At 37.1% G+C, this 20,087-nt stretch overlaps 1 protein-coding gene across 14 annotated transcripts in view; it reads right to left on the minus strand.

Annotated features, from left to right (window-relative positions):
• Window positions 1–20,087, minus strand: part of MYBPC1 (myosin binding protein C1) — a 94,733-nt gene that overhangs the window by 54,756 nt on the left and 19,890 nt on the right. For 8 of the 14 annotated variants that reach the window (XM_057557112.1, XM_057557108.1, XM_057557107.1 and 5 more), the window contains exons 3-6: window positions 17,581–17,622; window positions 11,365–11,403; window positions 10,473–10,508; window positions 8,688–8,798 (exon numbers count right to left, since the gene is read on the minus strand). In XM_057557112.1, coding sequence (XP_057413095.1) covers window positions 8,688–8,798; window positions 10,473–10,508; window positions 11,365–11,403; window positions 17,581–17,622 — 228 coding nt within the window. The remainder of the gene's footprint in view (window positions 1–8,687; window positions 8,799–10,472; window positions 10,509–11,364; window positions 11,404–17,580; window positions 17,623–20,087) is intronic. The other 6 variants (XM_057557117.1, XM_057557113.1, XM_007165803.3 and 3 more) reach the window with 1 other exon arrangement.

The raw sequence follows: 20,087 nt of genomic DNA on the forward strand, positions 1-20,087 counted from the left end.
TTTCATGTGTCTCTTGGCCATCTGTATGTCTTCTTTGGAGAGATGTCTATTTTTGATTGGGTTGTTTGTTTTTTTAATCTTGAGCTGCATGAGCTGTTTATATATTTTGGAGATTAATCCCTTGTCGGTCACTTCATTTGCTTATAAATTGAAGGTTTGTGGCAACCCTGCATCAGGGAAGTCTACTGGTGTCATTTTTTCCAACAGTATTTGCTCACTTCATGTTTCTGTGTCACATTTTGGTGATTATTGCAATATTTCAAACTTTTTCATTATTATTGTATTTGTTATGGTGATCTGTGATCAGTGATCTCTGATGTTACTATTACAAAAAGATTACAACTCACTGAAGGCCTCAGATAACGGTTAGAATTTTTTTTTTTTTAAGATTTTTTTTTAAAATTTATTTATTTATTTATTTTTGGCTGTGTTGGGTCTCCGTTTCTGTGCGAGGGCTTTCTCTTATTGCGGCAAGTGGGGGCCACTCTTCATCGCTGTGCGTGGGCCTCTCCCTATCGCGGCCTCTCTTGTTGCGGAGCACAGGCTCCAGACGCGCAGGCTCAGTGATTTTGGCTCACGGGCCTAGTTGCTCCACGGCATGTGGGATCCTCCCAGACCAGGGCTCGAACCCGTGTCCCCTGCATTGGCAGGCAGACTCTCAACGACTGCGCCACCAGGGAAGCCCCTGTTAGAATTTTTTAGCAATGAAGTATCTTTAATTAGGTATGTACATTATTTTTTAGACACAACACTATTGCATACTTAATAGACTATAGTATAGTGTAAGCATAACTTTTGTATGCACTAGGAGACCAAAAAATTCTTGGGACTCGTTTTAGTATGATATTTGCTTTATTGTGGTGGTCTGGAACCAAATCCACAGTATCTTCAAGGTATGCATAAATATGAAAAAAATGAAATAAAAAAATTGGAAAACACACAATATACATATATATGTATACATATATATGTATGTATATATATTATATATATAATATATATATACACACATAGATTTTTTCCATCCTTATTAGGCAAGATAATGACAAGTCTGGAATCATAAGAATATGACTAAATGAAACTGATCTTTTTGACGTAAACACTCCTTTTTTTTTTTTTTAGTTATTTCTGAGATATACATTTTAAAGTAATAACTAGAATTATGACTTATAACATTATACCAGAACATATAAGATTTTTGGAATTTTCATGTAATGTCTGAAACATTTATATTAACATTTTTCCATACAAATAACCCAAAGAAAGTTTAGTATTAGTTGTTTCTTTTTTGTTTGTTTTTTTTTATACTGCAGGTTCTAATTAGTCATCAATTTTATACACATCAGTGTATACATGTCAATCCCAATTGCCCAATTCAATACACCACCATCCCCACCCCACCGCGGTTTTCCCCCCTTGGTGTCCATACGTTTGTTCTCTACATCTGTGTCTCAACTTCTGCCCTGCAAACCGGTTCATCTGTACCATTTTTCTAGGTTCCACATACATGCGTTAATATACGATATTTGTTTTTCTCTTTCTGACTTACTTCACTCTGTATGACAGTCTCTAGATCCATCCACGTCTCAACAAATGACTCAATTTCGTTCCTTTTTATGGCTGAGTAATATTCCATTGTATATATGTACCACCTCTTCTTTATCCATTCGTCTGTCGATGGACATTTAGGTTGCTTCCATGACCTGGCTATTGTAAATAGTGCTGCAATGAACATTGGGGTGCATGTGTCTTTTTGAATTATGGTTTTCTCCGGGTATATGCCCAGGAGTGGGACTGCTGGATCATATGGTAATTCTATTTGTAGTTTTTTAAGGAACCTCCATACTGTTCTCCATAGTGGCTGTATCAATTTACATTCCCACCAACAGTGCAAGAGGGTTCCCTTTTCTCCACACCCTCTCCAGCATTTGTTGTTTGTAGATTTTCTGATGATGCCCATTCTAACTGGTGTGAGGTGATACCTCATTGTAGTTTTGATTTGCATTTCTCTAATACTTAGTGATGTTGAGCAGCTTTTCATGTGATTCTTGGCCATCTGTATGTCTTCTTTGGAGAAATGTCTATTTAGGTCTTCTACCCATTTTTGGATTGGGTTGTTCTTTTTAATATTGAGCTGCATGAGCTGTTTATATATTTTGGAGATTAATCCTTTGTCTGTTGATTCCTTTGCGAATATTTTCTTCCATTCTGAGGGTTGTCTTTACGTCTTGTTAATGGTTTCCTTTGCTGTGCAAAAGCTTTTAAGTTTCATTAGGTCCCATTTGTTTATTTTTGTTTTTATTTCCATTACCCTAGGAGGTGGATCAAAAAAGATCTTGCTGTGATTTATGTCAAAGAGTGTTCTTCCTATGTTTTCCTCTAAGAGTTTTATAGTGTCCGGTCTTACATTTAGGTCACAAATCCATTTTGAATTTATTTTTGTGTATGGTGTTAGGGAGTGTTCTAATTTCATTCTTTTACATGTAGCTGTCCAGTTTTCCCAGCACCACTTATTGAAGAGGCTCTCTTTTCTCCATTATATATCTTTCCCTCCTTTATCATAGATTAGTTGACCATAGGTGCATGGGTTTATCTCTGGGCTTTCTATCTTGTTCCATTGATCTATGTTTCTGTTTTTGTGCCAGTGCCATATTGTATTGATTACTGTAGCTTCGTAGTATAGTCTGAAGTCAGGGAGTCTGATTCCTCCAACTCCATTTTTTTCCCTCAAGACTGCTTTGGCTATTCGGGGTCTTTTGTGTCTCCATACAAATTTTGAGATGATTTGTTCTAGTTCCATAAAAAATATCATTGGTAATTTGATAGGGATTGCATTGAATCTGTAAATTGGTTTGGGTAGTATAGTAATGTTCACAATATTGATTCTTCCAATCCAAGAACATGGTATATCTCTCCATCTGTTGGTATCATCTTTAATTTCTTTCATCAGTGTCTTATAGTTTTCTGCATACAGGTCTTTTGTTTCCCTACGTAGGTTTATACCTAGGTATTTTATTCTTTTTGTTGCAATGGTAAATGGGAGTGTTTCCAAAATTTCTCTTTCAGATTTTTCATCATTAGTGTATAGGAATGCAAGAGATTTCTGTGCATTAATTTTGTATCCTGCAACTTTACCAAATTCATTGATTAGCTCTAGTAGTTTTCTGGTGGCATTTTTAGGATTCTCTATGTATAGTATCATGCCATCTGCAAACAGTGACAGTTTTACTTCTTCTTTTCCAATTTGTATTCCTTTTATTTCTTTTTCTTCTCTGATTGCCATGGCTAGGACTTCCAAAACTATGTTGAATAATAGTGGTGAGAGTGGACATCCTTGTCTTGTTCCTGATCTTAGAGGAAATGCTTTCAGTTTTTCACCATTGAGAATGATGTTTGCTGTGGGTTTGTCATATATGGCCTTTATTATGTTGAGGTAGGTTCCCTCTATGCCCACTTTCTGGAGAGTTTTTATCATAACTGGGTGTTGAATTTTGTCAAAAGCTTTTTCTGCATCTATTGAGATGATCATATGGTTTTTATTCTTCAATTTGTTAATATGGTGCATCACATTGATTGATTTGCATATATTGAAGAATCCTTGCATCCCTGGGATAAATCCCACTTGATCGTGGTGTATGATCCTTTTAATATGTTGTTGGATTCTGTTTGCTACTATTTTGTTGAGGATTTTTGCATCTATATTCATCAGTGATATTGGTCTGTAATTTTCTTTTTTTGTAATATCTTTGTCTGGTTTTGGTATGAGGGTGATGATGGCCTCATAGAATGAGTTTGGGAGTGTTCCTTCCTCTGGAATTTTTTGGAAGAGTTTGAGAAGGATGGGTGTTAGCTCTTCTCTAAATGTTTGATAGAATTCACCTATGAAGCCATCTGGTCCTGGACTTTTGTTTGTTGGAAGATTTTTAATCACAGTCTCAATTTCATTACTTGTGATTCATCTGTTCATATTTTCTATTTCTTCCTGGTTCAGTCTTGGAAGGTTATACCTTTCTAAGAATTTGTCCATTTCTTTCAGGTTGTCCATTTTATTGGCGTAGAGTTCCTTGTAGTAGTCTCTTAGGATGCTTTGTATTTCTGCGGTGTCTGTTGTAACTTCTCCTTTTACATTTCTAATTATATTGATTTGAGTCCTCTCCCTCTTTTTCTTGATTGAGTCTGGCTAATGGTTTGTCAATTCTGTTTATCTTCTCAAAGAACCAGCTTTTAGTTTTATTGATGTTTGCAATTGTTTTCTTTGTTTCTATTTCATTTATTTCTGCTCTGATCTTTATGATTTCTTTCCTTCTGCTAACTTTGGGTTTTGTTTGTTCTTCTTTCTCTAGTTTCTTTAGGTGTAAGGTTAGATTGTTTACTTGAGATTTTTCGTGTTTCTTGAGGTAGGCTTGTATAGCTATAAACTTTCCTCGTAGAACTGCTTCTACTGCATCCCACAGATTTTGGATCATCGTGTTTTCATTGACATTTCTCTCTAGGTATTTTTTGATTTCCTCTTTGATTTCTTCAGTGATCTCTTGGTTATTTAGTAATGTATTGTTTAGCCTCCATATGTTTGTGTTTTTTACATTTTTTTCCCTGTAATTCATTTCTTTTTTTTTTTTTTTTTTTAGAGAAAGGAGTAACTTTTTTTTTTTTTAATTTATTTATTTATGGCTGTGTTGGGTCTTCGTTTCTGTGCGAGGGCTTTCTCTAGTTGTGGCAAGTGGGGGCCACTCTTCATCACGGTGCGCGGGCCTCTCACTATTGCGGCCTCTCTTGTTGTGGAGCACAGGCTCCAGATGCGCAAGCTCAGTAATTGTGGCTCACGGGCCCAGTTGCTCCGCGGCATGTGGGATCTTCCCAGACCAGGGCTCGAACCCGTGTCCCCTGCATTGGCAGGCAGACTCTCAACCACTGCGCCACCAGGGAAGCCCCTGTAATTCATTTCTAATCTCATAGCATTGTGGTCAGAAAAGATACTTGATATGATTTCAATTTTCTTAAACTTACTGAGGCTTGATGTGTGACACAAGATGTGATCTATCCTGAAGAATGTTCCGTGCGTACTTGAGAAGAAAGTCTAATCTGCTGTTTTTGGATGGAATGTCCTATAAATATCAATTAAGTGTATCTGGTCTATTGTGTCATTTAAAGCTGTTTCCTTATTCATTTTCACTTTGGATGATCTGTCCATTGGTGTAAGTGAGGTGTTAAAGTCCCCCACTATTATTGTGTTACTTTCGATTTCCTCTTTTACAGCTATTAGCAGTTGCCTTATGTATTGAGGTGCTCCTATGTTGGGTGCATATATATTTATAATTGTTATATCTTCTTGGATTGATCCCTTGATCATTATGTAGTGTCCTTCCTTGTCTCTTGTAACATTCTTTATTTTAAAGTCTATTTTATCTGATATGAGTATAGCTACTCCAGCTTTCTTTTGATTTCCATTTGCCTGGAATATCTTTTTTCCATCCCCTCACTTTCAGTCTGTATGTGTCCCTAGGTCTGAAGTGGGTCTCTTGTAGACAGCATATATATGGGTCTTGTTTTCGTATCCATTCAGCAAGCCTGTGTCTTTTGGTTGGAGCATTTAATCCTGTGACATTTAAGGTAATTATCGATATGTATGTTCCTATGACCATTTTCTTAATTGTTTTGGGTTTGTTTTTGTAGATCCTTTTCTTTCTTGTGTTTCCCACTTAGAGAAGTTCCTTTAGCATTTGTTGTAGAGCTGGTTTGGTGGTGCTGAATTCTCTTAGCCTTTGCTTGTCTGTAAAGTTTTTGATTTCTCCATCAAATCTGAATGAGATCCTTGCCGGGTAGAGTAATCTTGGTTGTAGGTTCTTCCCTTTCATCACTTTAAGTATATCATTGCACTCCCTTCTGGCTTGTAGAGTTTCTGCTGAGAAATCAGCTATTAACCTTATGGGTGTTCCCGTGTATGTTATTTGTCATTTTTCCCTTGCTGCTTTCAGTAATTTTTCTGTCTTTAATTTTTGTCAATTTGATTACTATGTGTCTCGGCGTGTTTCTCCTTGGGTTTATCCTGTATGGGACTCGCTGTGCTTCCTGGACTTGGGTGGCTGTTTCCTTTCCCATGTTAGGGAAGTTTTCGACTATAATCTCTTCAAATATTTTCTCAGGTCCTTTCTCTCTCTTCTTCTTCTTCTGGGACCCCTATAATGCAAATGTTGTTGCATTTAATGTTGTCCCAGAGGTCTCTTAGGCTGTCTTCATTCCTTTTCATTCTTTTTTCTTTATTCTGTTCTGCAGCAGTGAATTCCACCATTCTGTCTTCCAGGTCACTTATCTGTTCTTCTGCCTCAGTTATTCTGCTATTGATTCCTTGTAGTGTAGTTTTCATTTCAGTTATTGTATTGTTCATCTCTGTTTGTTTGTTCTTTAATTCTTCTAGGTCTTTGTTAAACATTTCTTGCATCTTCTCGATCTTTGCCTCCATTGTTTTTCTGAGGTCCTGGATCATCTTCACTATCGTTATTCTGAATTCTTTTTCTGGAAGATTGCCTATCTCCACTTCATTTAGTTGTTTTTCTGGGGTTTTATCTTGTTCCTTCATCTGGTACATAACTCTCTGAGTTTTCATCTTGTCTATCTTACTTTGAATGTGGTTTTTGTTCCACAGGCTGCAGGATTATAGTTCTTCTTGCTTCTGCTCTCTGCCCTCTGGTGGATGAGGCTATGAAGAGGCTTGATGGGAGGGACTGGTGGTAGGTAGAGCTGACTGTTGCTCTGGTGGGCAGAGCTCAGTAAAACTTTAATCCACTTGACTGCTGATGGGTGGGGCTGGGTTCCCTCCCTTTTGTTTGTTTGGCCTGAGGCAACCCAACACTGGAGTCTACCTGGGTTCTTTGGTGGGGCTAATGACAGACTCCGGGAGGGCTCAGGCCAAGGAGTACTTCCCAGAACTTTTGCTGTCAGTGTCCTTGTCCCCCTGGTGAGCCACAGCCACCTCCCCCGCCTCTGCAGGAGACCCTCCAACACTAGCAGGTAGGTCTCGTTCAATCTCCCCTGGGGTCACTGCTCCTTCCCCTGGGTTCCAGTGCACTCACTACTTTGTGTGTGCCCTCCAAGAGTGGAGTCTCTGTTTCTACCAGTCCTGTTGAAGTCCTGCAATCAATTCCCACTAGGCTTCAAAGTCCGATTCTCTTTGAATTCCTCCTCCTGTTGCCAGACCCCCAGGTTGGGAAGCCTGACGTGGGGCTCAGAACCTTCACTCCAGTGGGTGGACTTCTGTGGTATAAGTGTTCTCCAGTCTGTGAGTCACCCACCCAGCAGTTATGGGATTTGATTTTACTGTTATTGCGCCCCTCCTACTGTCTCATTGTGGCTTCTCCTTTGTCTTTGGATGTGGGGTATCTTTTTTGGTGAGTTCCAGTGTCTTCCTGTTGATGATTGTCCAGCAGCTAGTTGTGATTCTGGTGTTCTTGCAAGAGGGAGTGAGAGCACGTCCTTCTACTCTGCCATCTTTTTGAGTTTATTTTTTCAACACTCCTGTTTGTATTGACTCATTAGACTCAAAGGATTAGCCCAGTGGCCATCCTAGCATTTTGGTGTCTTGCAGAAACACGAGGGGAGCAAACAGTTTGATTCACATGCAGTGTGCTTCTACATTCTAGACCTGAAAGATGTAATTTTCAGACTGTAGTCAGCTGTGTGTTCATTTGCATAATATTTGGTAAGTGTCAAAGACTAGTTCTGATTACAATATGTTCCTTATAAAAATTCATTTAGTTAAAATTCCTGGACCCCCTGGTCATTCTCTGGCTTACCACCTTGTTTATTTCCTTCATGGCACTTGTGATGGCTTTTGTGATGATCTGTTTTTTAAAATTTCTTCTTGTTTGCTCCTCCCATTAAGACTGTAAATTCTGAGTGATCACATATTTTACTCAGTGTTCAGCACAGTTTCTAAAACAGGAGGTGTATAATCGATACGTTTTGAATGAATATATCCAAAGTTGAGCCATCTGTCTGACCAGCTTTCTCTGAGATACTACATGTCATGATCCAGCATGTCTGCTGATTTATAATCATCTTATGGAATGAGGTGTGTTGAAATGGCAGCGAACACTGGTTCTGAGCTTTAAGATATACCAGGTACTGTTCAAAGTACTTCACAGGTGGTATTATCCCCATTTTACAGATGAGGAAACTGATTTGAACCTACCCTGGCTCCAGGGTCCAGTCACTCAACTACTACGTGTACGGGTTACTGAAATGAAAGCTGTCACTCACTTTTTCAGGTTATAAAAAGCAGGATTTAGTACATAACACAATAGAATATTTTTCAGCCATAAAAAGGAATGAAGTACTGATTCATGCCACAACTTGGATAGACCATGAAAACATTATGCTAAGTGAAAGAAGCCAGACATAAAAGGTCATATATTATTGTGTGATTCCATTTATATTAAATATCCAGAATAGGGAAATTCTTAGAGACAGAGCAGATTAGTGGTTGCCAGGGGTTGGAGGGAGAATGAGGGATAACTCTCAATGGGATACAAGGTTTCTTTTTGGGGTGATGAACATATTTGGGAACTTGGTTGCACAACATTGAGTGTACTAATAGCTACTGATTATTCACTTTGAAACGGTTAATTTTATGTTATGTGAATTTCATCTTTATTTGAAAAAAAACCCAGGATTTAATGCTTGGCACTCACCAACTTTCACTGTTCCACCTTGAGGCTTTTCCACGAACAGGGTGGACAGCTGATTGTTGGCATTCTGCTTATCCTGCTCCTCCCCTGCTGGTGATTCGCCAACAGACCATTCTAATGAGCAGAAAGGAGGAAAAGGATCATTTCAGGGCCAGGTTCTTCTTGGGCAGACTTACCTGGGTTTGTTGTTCTTGTCAACGCTGAAGCTTCTCTTTGTCTAATTAACCTGGATAAATATAACATCTTTCTTTCTATCTACCTCCCTGACAGCCATCAGTAGAGAGTGACAGATTCCCATTCTTACAGGGATATCTCTTCCACGATGGGATCAAGGAACATTTTCTAATTCCTAGAAATAGCAAAACTTTTCAGGAAGGTTGTTACTCTTTCCTGGCAGCCAAGTTTCCTTTGTTTCCCAATCCTGCCTCTCCCCTGATAAATAATGGTGGGCAGGCTATGAAAGCAGTACTCTCATTGTTGTTCCAGATGACCGGCTATAAGGCCATGTCTATACAACATCTGAGTTGCAAAAGACTAAAGGGATGGATCAGTTTGCAGCTCAAGTGGGAAAGGTCAAACAAGCCTGGCCTTGAATTTCTAGATGCCTCGCTGTTGTATGACTAGATAATTCTATCAGGGTTGTATAGATGTGGCCATAGTTTTGACAAGTAACAGATCATGACCTGCAGGCACAGATTTCAAGAATTCTAGGAGCGTCTTGAAAGGGAAGGAAAAAACTAGAAAAACAGAAAGAAAAATAATCTCTTTGAGGCTTTCCCATGAAGACAGACAAGCTAGAAATGAAGTTTATTTTGCATTTTCTAGTTTGCACTCCAGGTGCTTAGAAGGTATTAATCAGCAGTCAACTCCAATGAAGAGGGTAGAAGAGAGAACGGTAGAAAGTTCCCCTGTCTCTGAGAACTGAATGAAGAGAAGTTCATTTTAGCCACTTAATAACTGGAAAAAAAATGTGTGGGCTGCCAACTCTCAACCTGTTAATGTTCCTTGAAAAGGAGGAAATGTAGATTTAGTTATTTTAGTTCCCATGTATCAATCATGCGTAGTATTTCTATTCATAGGCCATCATTTTCACAATGAAGTTAGGCAATGTAGTCACGTGATTACACAATTTTTAAAAATACCCAAATTGATGTTAAAATTTTATGTTGTGTGTAATTGTAATATTCATAGTAATAGCAAATAGTGGCCATTAATGTTTGGAACAAGAGGGCAAGGATTTTTTTTGTTTTGTTCATTTCTATATCTGCGTCTGCAAAAATGTCTGGCCCATAAGACTCCCATAGCAGGATCATAGTAGGCACTCAAAAAAATTTGTTGAATGAATAAATGAACGAATAAATAAATTACAATCCAGAATTGTGGCCCCATGCAGAATTTGGAGGTGTTCTTTCAACTGTATGTAAATTTCCATAAAAATATGAATTATCATCTAATGTCGATACATCCCAGGAATGGTGATTTTAAAAGTCTCTTCATCTCTGTGTATTTGCCAAATGTTAAAAATGATAGTGATAATGAAACAAATGAACCTGTGGTATACGTGGCTAGATTCCTGAATTTATGTGTGTGTGTGTGTGTATCATGAAAAATTAATTGTTTCTCAATGCATTAGTTTTCTAGTCAGAGGAATGTAATAAGAGATTGCTATAAAAGCTACAAACTGAATAAAACCAAGATTAGAATCAAATACAGCTTCAAGAAATGAGATCATTAGTGATTACTATATTAGGATGGGGTCGGGACGCCTTGCTTCTGGCATGTGCTCACCTGAATCTTTTCTTTCCAGGGCCCGACTACCCGAACCTGAAAGGAAAGCGTGATTTGGATGATACAAGGGGGAGGGGGAGAAAATGGAGTGCTGACTTCAACCTTCTCGGATCCCCCAAATCCTGTCTCTTTTCATGATGGAGAGACAAAAAGCTAGAAGTTGGCTTGGATGGAAAATCAGTAGGGCTTTAATTTTGAAAACGTCTATAAAAAGTATGTGTTTTATTTAAAAAACAATAATAAAATTTAAAAAAATCCAAATATCTAAAGAACAGGGGAAAAGAGTATATAGCTGGAAATGAAAGACATTTTTGCCCCTAAAATTTATACCCAAGAGTTACTACTTTTATTTATTTCACAAAGAACCTAGGGGCAGGACAGGAATAAAGACACAAAGAGAGCCTCTTTTTAAGAAGTTTCTCATGTTAAAAAAAAAAATTGCCATTGGGGCTTCCCTGGTGGCGCAGTGGTTGAGAATCCGCCTGCCAATGCAGGGCACATGGGTTCGAGCCCTGGTCTGGGAAGATCCCACATGCTGCGGAGCAACTGGGCCAGTGAGCCACAACTACTGAGCCTGCACGTCTGGAGCCTGTGCTCCGCAACAAGAGAGGCCGTGATAGTGAGAGGCCCGCGCACCGCGATGAAGAGTGGCCCCCACTTGCCGCAACTAGAGAAAGCCCTCGCACAGAAACGAATACCCAACACAGCCATAAATTAATTAAATTTAAAAAAAAATTGCCATTAAAGCCAACATTTTCCCTCTTTGGCACTGGCAAGATCTGAGTCCCCTGCTCTGAGCGTTGTTTCATCAAGGTGCTCTGTCGGTTCATTATCTTTACTGTCAATTAGTAATAAATTACAAAGTGGGGAAAGGGGTTGGAATCATCCTAACCTGGAGGCAGGGCACTAGGCGGGGAGGCTTCCTCTTCATCTGAAATAAGAAAGAGGAATAAAAAGTTAAGGAGAAAAGAACTTCATCCCGAGTATCCTGAAAAAGAGAAATCTGCAAAAGAAGAAGAGAAACTACACAAAACACTCAACTGATTACTAAGCCTTAGAAGACTTTCCACCTGAAAGATTAAACTTCAGTGTTTAAGGCCAAAGAGAAAAATAAACAAATAAAAGGGTGAGAGAGTTGGGTAATCCCAATGAAAGTAGCTTTAAAAATGGTACTCTAAAAAAAAAAAACAAACAAAAAAATGGTACTCTATGCAAACGTTTTATATAATTGTAAGCTAGGAAAAAAATTAATGCTAAAAATCTATCCTTGATAACATCAACAATGGAGGTGGTTTTCGAGTTCTTATTTTGTAGCCAAAGTCACTGACAGCATAATTCATATACCACATTCATTTGGACACAGACATAAAAGCATATGTTTTTATGTAATTTGAAAACTCAATACCCCCAGAAAACCTTATAATTAATTCCCCTTCTATATTTAGGTAACAAAAGTCAACATTAACTAGTATAAATCAATTTGTCATACTAAGTTCACCAATAATTATTATAGGGACTTTATCTGTTTTTTCCCAAGATTATATTGGTGTTGGCCGATATAATTTGAAAAACATTTACCAATTTGTAAAATATTTACAAATATTTTATATATGTGTAAAATATTTACCCATTTGTAAAATTCAAAATATGCCTTGTAGCGTTTGTGCAAAGACACTGAATATTCCCTTTTCTAAAATGTCTAAATTTCATAGTGTCTTACATTTTAGATGCTTAAATAGGTATTTGGTGTTATCTGAACCTCTGCTCCTTCCCTCCCAAAGCATGAAGACTAGTGTTAGTGTAAATAATAATAATCTTTGTATTTAAAATATTAGAATAATTATGGGTTTCAAAATATGAACTTAAATGACTATATAAAATAGGATACAGAAAACAAATGCACATGACTGTTAATTAAAAAGTGCTTTAAAAATTTCTGACAAAAAGAGGTAAAAGAGCACAGGTATAACCTATTAGTATATTTACAACATATATTATTTACTAGTCTGAAATTTCTTAAACTGTCAACCAGAGATATGTTTTGTTACTTTTTAACAAAATAACTAATGTAATATATAGAAAACCTTAATGTCATATCTTCAGAACCCAAGAGGTGATTCACTGGATACTGTGGGATTCAGGATTCTTCAGAGGAAGCTTTCTGTGGTCAAAGAAGCTTGGAAAACGCTAGGCTAAATAAAGTTAAATGCTTGTGTTTTATTGTATTGTTTGTGTGCTTTTACCGAAGGATATCTCAAAGCCATCAGTGTGCTCATGTGTGTTGGCACTGGGGATGGAGATAAGAAATGACACACTATTAGCATTTCCCAAACTTAGTTCACATTTGAATCCTTTTCTCCTGGAATATCCATTAACTTTCCACAAAATCTTGCATTTGGGGAAGTATAGGTATTTCTGAGCTCTTAGGGGAATTCTGTATTTCAGAAGACTGCTAAATAATTAAAATTTTACATAACCAAAAATAAAATACCTTGCAATTTTTCTATTTTATTTGCCATACATTTAACTCAGTATGTAGTATTTTATTCTTGACACCTATTTGAAGGCTTTTATTTACTAAAATATGTAAAGAATCTTGATCTAAAGTCCGGTAAAAATTCTTGAAAATGAAGTTTTAAAACTCAACCATATCCTAGAAAGGAGCTTCTTTTGTTTTATATGAACTAGAAACTAGAACCATTTTTAGTCAGATGAACACTTCATTTTATACAGGTCTGGTGGTTGTTTGTTTGCTTTGTGCACAGTGCCTAATAAACCCTTGAGTTAATTGTTTAGAATGCAAAATGATTGGGAAAAGAGTGTTCACACACGTTCATAAAACTGAAATAAAAAGAGAAGCCATATTTTAAGCAAAAATTTGATGGGTGAGTAGTTTCAAAGTCCACTAAATGTTAAGACTATGTGGGGGACATACACAACTATTTTAGACTATTAAGACAACACATATGAAAGCAATGCTTCAAAGTATCATAAAAGATACTCTAGATGATCCAACATTATTTCCAAACAGTAATTACTTCTCAGTGGGCAATATTTGAGTCATTGTACATGCATTTTCAAATTTACTGAAGTGCTAGAAAAATACAGTTGACAAGGGCCAACATTTATTGTTTCCCTTCTTTTAAATGTAGTTTTGGGAAGTTTCCTGGTTGCCTAGTGGTTAGGATTCTGGGCTTTCACTGCAGTGGCCTGGGTTCAATCCCTGGTCTGGGAACTGAGATCCTGCAAGCCGTACAGTACGCCCAAAATAAATAAATAAATAAATGCAAATTTTAAAAATAAATAGAAATAAAACAAAATGTTGATATTTAAATAAATAAATAAATAAATAAAAGGAGTTTTGGTCCTGGCATCCCCTTAGATTGGGAAATATAGCTAAGATGTTGGGATTCTGACCCAAAATACTTGAAAAGTTGCCTGGTTGAATTTGGTTGAGTTGGTTAAGAATGAAAGGTTTAATTGTTCTTATTTACCATAGAAAAACAGGTTCTACTGCTAGGAGGGAAACTGAATATCTAAATCTTCTGGGTTATGCCTGATCCAACATCACATATATGAAAGGCATGGCATCATACAAAGAACATTTTCAAACAAAAAATAAAATATATGTCATATTTTCTTGTTTTCTATTTAAAAGTGACTACAGTGATGATGAAAACTTAAACATCTATTTTTGGCTCTTTAGAATACGGCCTACATGACACCACGGACCGAAAGCGACAGACCTATCTTCCCTTGCTATGTAGAAAGGAAATTTACCAAAATGTGTCTTTAAGTCATGTGAAAATCGCATTTATAAAACCATAAAAATGATTCTTTCAACACAGAAGTTCCCAATGAAGAACACCTGGAAAGTAGGGAAAGAACTTGGTCTCATATTACAAGCCTGGAATTTTTTGGGGGGTCCACAGAAGGAAATCTGGAATGTGAGGGAGAGAATGCCAGAGACAGTGGAACGTGTACATTCCTATAATTCTCCAAGCTCTCTTCGGCATAAAATAACTTCTACCTATGGTTGACTTAAATTGCCTTTTAAATCAATTTTTAAAGTATATGTACTTGGGACAGTTGTTGAGATTTTAGAATAAAAGCATATAAAATTAAAGTGTACTGTAAACAAACCTCAGTTAAATACTGATACAATACCTTGTTTGATGTAGACAAATTTATGAATTCCTCAAGCAGAGTAATCAGTTGTAGTAAATATTGGCATATGTTACCAAAATAATAACAGCAACAAAAACAACCACATATGGAAGGCAATAACAAAAACAGCTAACATTAATTCATCATGTTGTAAGGCATTTGATTAATTTATCATATTTTCTGAATGAGAAGACACATGTCTCCATGCTTTGCTGCTTCTGAAATCAGGATTCATCTTATCATAAATACGTTTATTTAATGAGTTTTTTTCTCCCCCAAATCTATTAAATCAATGTTGTATTTTATAATCGTTGTTTTAAAATCGTGAAGTACAGTGATATTAATTTTTAACAAAGTTCATTACAAAGAAATCATGTAGTTGGAATACACAGGTAAAGCAGAGACATTTTAGTAGATGGTTGATTGTCTGATACCTAAAGGTAAAATGGCACAAAAATATTTTAGCATGCTAGTAAGAAGCACCAACATAAAGATATTGCAGATGTAAAGGGACCTAAATGAAGAAAAATCTTAATCATTCTTTTAATTTAAAAAAATCATAGCATGTAGGAGAAATTCGCTGGAACTTCTGCTGATTCACTTCCTCATCTGACAACCACATTCATGCCAAAAGAATCTTCATCTCAAATTATGAGATCGTTAATACACACAGGGTTCATTCATGATAGTTTGTGGTAATGTTAGTGATGATGCCTGGGAAAAGAAAGTAAGTTTTTACTTCCATTGCAACAATTACCAAGGGCAGTAATTTTTCTGGAAGGAAAGTGAAAGTGAGTTAGGATGGTCAGGGGAAAGATGCACAAAGGAGTGACATTTGACTTGAATGGTTCCGTAAATTTCTTTTTTCTTTCTTTCTTCTTCTTCTTCTTTTTTTTTTAATACATTAATTTTCTTTCAAAAAAAAAAACAATTAGATAGACTGAGGGTTGGGGGAGGGTAGAGGACAGGGATTCTAGTGTAAGCTGGAGAGCAGGTCTGTTGCACCTGTCAATCTTGTTTATGCTCATGCAAGAATTCTTTCTCAACCAGGGCTATACATAATAGCAATGATTACTGTGTCTACTTTTCACTTGGGTATTTTCTTCGAAATTTCCCTGTCCTTGATGAAAGTAAGTAATGGTTGAAGGGGATTGTATATTTAGAAATAACTTCCACCACCTATCTTCTTTATTTAGGGATGTCCCTTTCTATCCTAAATTGATTTGCTTTCTAGGCATGTAGAGCAAATACATACGTGGCAGTTTATGTACCTGGGCACATGACTGCATGTGGCCATGACCTTGTTTAACTTCTGCAAATGTCAGGAAAAAAATGCTACTAATTTCAGGATGCCTTTCTTGGTCATCTGGCCTTGCTCTTTCATCATATTGTGTTCTGTGTAAGGAAAAGGGTTTTTGTTGATTGGTAGACTGGTTGGTTGGTTGACTGGTTGGTCGGTTGGTTGGTTGGTTGATTTTAACTTACAGAAAGGCATTTTCACATTTAAGCATACAAATATAATATGACTTTTCAGATTAAGGGTCAGGCACAGGCTTTGTTTAAACATTTGACAGTTTGCCTTCTGGGATTACATCATCTGCTCTGTTGGTTGAGCCTTACAGCCTGGTCCAAGCACCTTTCCAAATTTGGAAACAGAGGCGTATGCCATCAGCCTTGTAAAGAAGAATGTTATAATAACTTCAGCCAGGATGTCCAAACCTCCTTGAACCCATCTCATGGAAGGAGTTCTAGGAGTTTGCACTGTTTGCATTCCATATGCAAATAACCTTCAGACTGTGGCCCATGTGGCCAGGATTAGCATTCATGTTACTATTCACGGAGCCACTGAAGGTCAAGGACAAAGTAAGTATACTAACACTATGTGTTCATTTATGAGAGCTGTAAATTCAAGTTAGCTGAAGAAAAGTGGTCCAATGTACTGAAAGAAAAAAAGTATTTTACTAATATATAGAAGACAAAAATATCATATGACTTAGTTAATGAAATATGACATAGTAAGAACAAAGAGATACTTAACATGCTTTTGAGTGGTGTCCAGAAAAAAAGAGAAAGGTCTTATTGTAGTCAAGAAATAATGGGTTATTCTAGAATCTAAACTGTGTTATTCAGTGCACAAATAAAAAATAAATTTTTTAAATGATGATACAAACATACAAAGCAAAATTGTCAGGTCTACCTCCGTGAAAACTTTCTTCTGTAGAAGACTAATGCTCCTTTACTTAAGACAAATGGTCAGTAATGACAATGACTTCCTCCATGGGGAGACAAAGGAATTAGTATTTCATGGATCCATGAAAAAGTATATGATAAAGGTTATTCATTTTCTAAAACTGGACTACCTCCATATAAAGTGAAAATAGAAAAACAGGACAGAAACAAACATTTCCAATTCAATAAGGAATAACGTGATGTTTGCTTAAGATATTGTCCCTCTATATAAATCATTATATAAATCTCCATGAACACAAATGTTACAAAATGAGATGCTAGTTTTCAAAATTACTAGTGAAACCTGGAACAGTTTACACAGTAACATGAAAATATTAAATTTTTAAAAATCTGGGTAATTAAGATAATTTTCCAAATTGGTATAATCCCAAGAAGACCAGACACCTCTTTTCCTTCACATGCACATGGGAACTTTGAAACTACAAATAAATTTGCTGGCATCTCAACAACTGCTTGTGATATTTTTATCATTGTTGTTTTTCTTTTAAAAATGTAATGAAAACTGATCAAAGCGTCGTTCGTCATTATGCTGATTGGGTTATGCAGATAAGATGCAAAGGAAGAACTCTGAAACACACTGATGAAAGATAATGCAGAGGAATTCTATGGGGCTTCCATGGCAATCATTACTGAGCTCTTTCTGCTTCTAACTTTGTTGAATTCAGACTCACTTTCCCTCCCTCCAACTCACCTTTTGCTGGTGAAGTTCTGGCCTCCTTCTCTTTATTTGGTTCTGTGTGGAAAGTACAAACACATTTTAAAAAGTATCTTAAAGAAAGCATTTTATTGTGTGATGAGCAACAGGGTGGAGGTGGGGAGAGAAGAAATTAATAACAGAACAGAGCACAAATGATGCTATATGCTCCTTTATTATGCTATACGTGAATTACAAATTGGGGAATTATAATGTAGAGTCACATTAAACTTAATAAAAGTAGTTAATAAATCTGATCATTTTGGGGAAAAGTATACATGGAAACATGTAACAGATTTTGTTAAAATAGCTTAGCTATTCTGGGAACATATTATAACATGCTGGTGTGGAAACAGTATAAAATATAGATCACTTCATTTTAGATCCCAACAAGGCACAACTTTTTTTTTTTTTTAACTCATTCTTTTTTTTTCATTTAGTTTTTTATTTTTGGCTGTGTTGGGTCTTCGTTGCTGCATGCGGGCTTTTCTCTAGTTGCAGTGAGCGGGGGCTACTCTTCATTGCGGTGTGCAGGCTTCTCATTGTGGTGGCTTCTTTTGTTGCGGAGCACGGGCTCTCGCCACACGGGCTTCAGTAGTTGTGGCACGTGGGCTCAGTAGTTGTGGCTCATGGGCCCTAGAGCGCAGGCTCAGTAGTTGTGGTGCACGGGCTTAGTTGCTCCGCGGCATGTGGGATCTTCCTGGACCAGGGCTTGAACCCGTGTCCCCTGCATTGGCAGGCGGACCCCCAACCACTGCGCCACCAGGGAAGCCCAAGGGACAACTTCTTATGGAAATTTGAGGTCCAATAGTTTGGACGTCTAGATAATATTAAAGAGCCAGGGTATAAAATCTGCAATTGTACAGTAGTTTCAAAGAAAATATTTGGGTGTACATAGTAATCTCGGTTGAGTTGAGTGGCAATAAATGCAATACAAGAGTAATAACATCACATTTTGTCAGTTGAGACCCTCTGGTTTGAATCTCTCTGTTTAGAATCATATTAATTTAGATACCAGCAAATAGTGGCTGACTTGTGATGTATGTAAGAAAAGAATTATTTCAACCATGAATTCTCTCTTTTTTTAAAATTGATGAATAGACATCTGAATCTCAGTTAACTAATAAGGACAAATTCTATGGGGCCTCCATGGTAATCATTACTGAGCTGTTTCTGCTTCTAATTTTGTTGAATTCGGCCTCACTCTCCATCCCTCCAACTCACCTTTTGCTATTGAAGTTCTGGCCTCCCTCTCTTTATTTGGTGCTGTGTAGAAAGTACAAACACATTTTTTAAAAATTAATTAATTAATTAATTAATTTTTATTTTTGGCTGTGTTGGGTCTTCGTTTCTGTGCGAGGGCTTTCTCTAGTTGTGGCAAGTGGGGGCCACTCTTCATCGCAGTGCGCGGGCCTCTCACTATCGTGGCCTCTTTTGTTGCGGAGCACAGGCTCCAGACGCGCAGGCTCAGTAGTTGTGGCTCACAGGCCCAGTTGCTCCGCGGCATGTGGGATCTTCCCAGACCAGGGCTCGAACCCGTGTCCCCTGCATTAGCAGGCAGATTCTCAACCACTGCGCCACCAGGGAAGCCCCAAACACATTTTTAAAAGTATCTTAAAGAAAGCATTTTATTGTGTGATGAGCAACAGGGTGGAGGTGGAGAGAGAAGAAATTAATGACAACAGAACAGAGCATAAATGATGCTACATACTCATTTCTTATGCTATATATGAATTATGAATTTGGGAATGATAATACAGAGTTACATTAAACTTCTAATAAAATCAGTTAATAAATCTGATCATGTTGGAAAAAAAGTATACATAGAAATATGCAATACAGATTTTGTTAAAATAGCTGAGCGATGCTGGGACCATGTTATATTGTAATATGCTGGTATGGAATGAGTGTAAAATGAGGGTCACTTCATTTTAGACCCCAACGAGGGACAGACTTTTTAAAGAAGTTTGATCCATCTAATGGCTCCAATAGTTTGGATTTATAGACAATATAGTAAAGAGCCAGCATATAAAATCTGCAATTGTACAGTAGTTTGAAAGAAAATATTTGATTCACATATTAATCTTCTTGATGAATTTAAGTGGCAATAAATGCAATACAAGAGCAGGAACATCAGATTATATCAGTTGAGACCCTCTGGTTTGCATCTCTCTCTATTTAGAATCATATTATAGTTTAGATACCTGCAAATGGTGTCTGACTTGTGGTATATATAAGACAAGAATTGTTTCAACAATAAATGCCTCCTTTTTTTTTTTTGATCAATGAATTGACATCTGAATCTTTTTTTTTAAGTTTTTTTATATATAAATTTATTTATTTTATTTTTGGCTGCGTTGGGTCTTCATTGCTGCACATGGGCTTTTCTCTAGTTGCGGTGAGCGAGGGCTACTTTTCTTTGGGTGCGCGGGCTTCTCATTGCGGTGGCTTCTCTTGTTGCGGTGCGTGGGCTCTAGCCGCACGGGCTTCAGTAGTTGTGGCAC

Source organism: Balaenoptera acutorostrata, chromosome 11 (genome assembly GCF_949987535.1).
Source record: "Balaenoptera acutorostrata chromosome 11, mBalAcu1.1, whole genome shotgun sequence".
NCBI lineage: Eukaryota > Metazoa > Chordata > Mammalia > Artiodactyla > Balaenopteridae > Balaenoptera > Balaenoptera acutorostrata.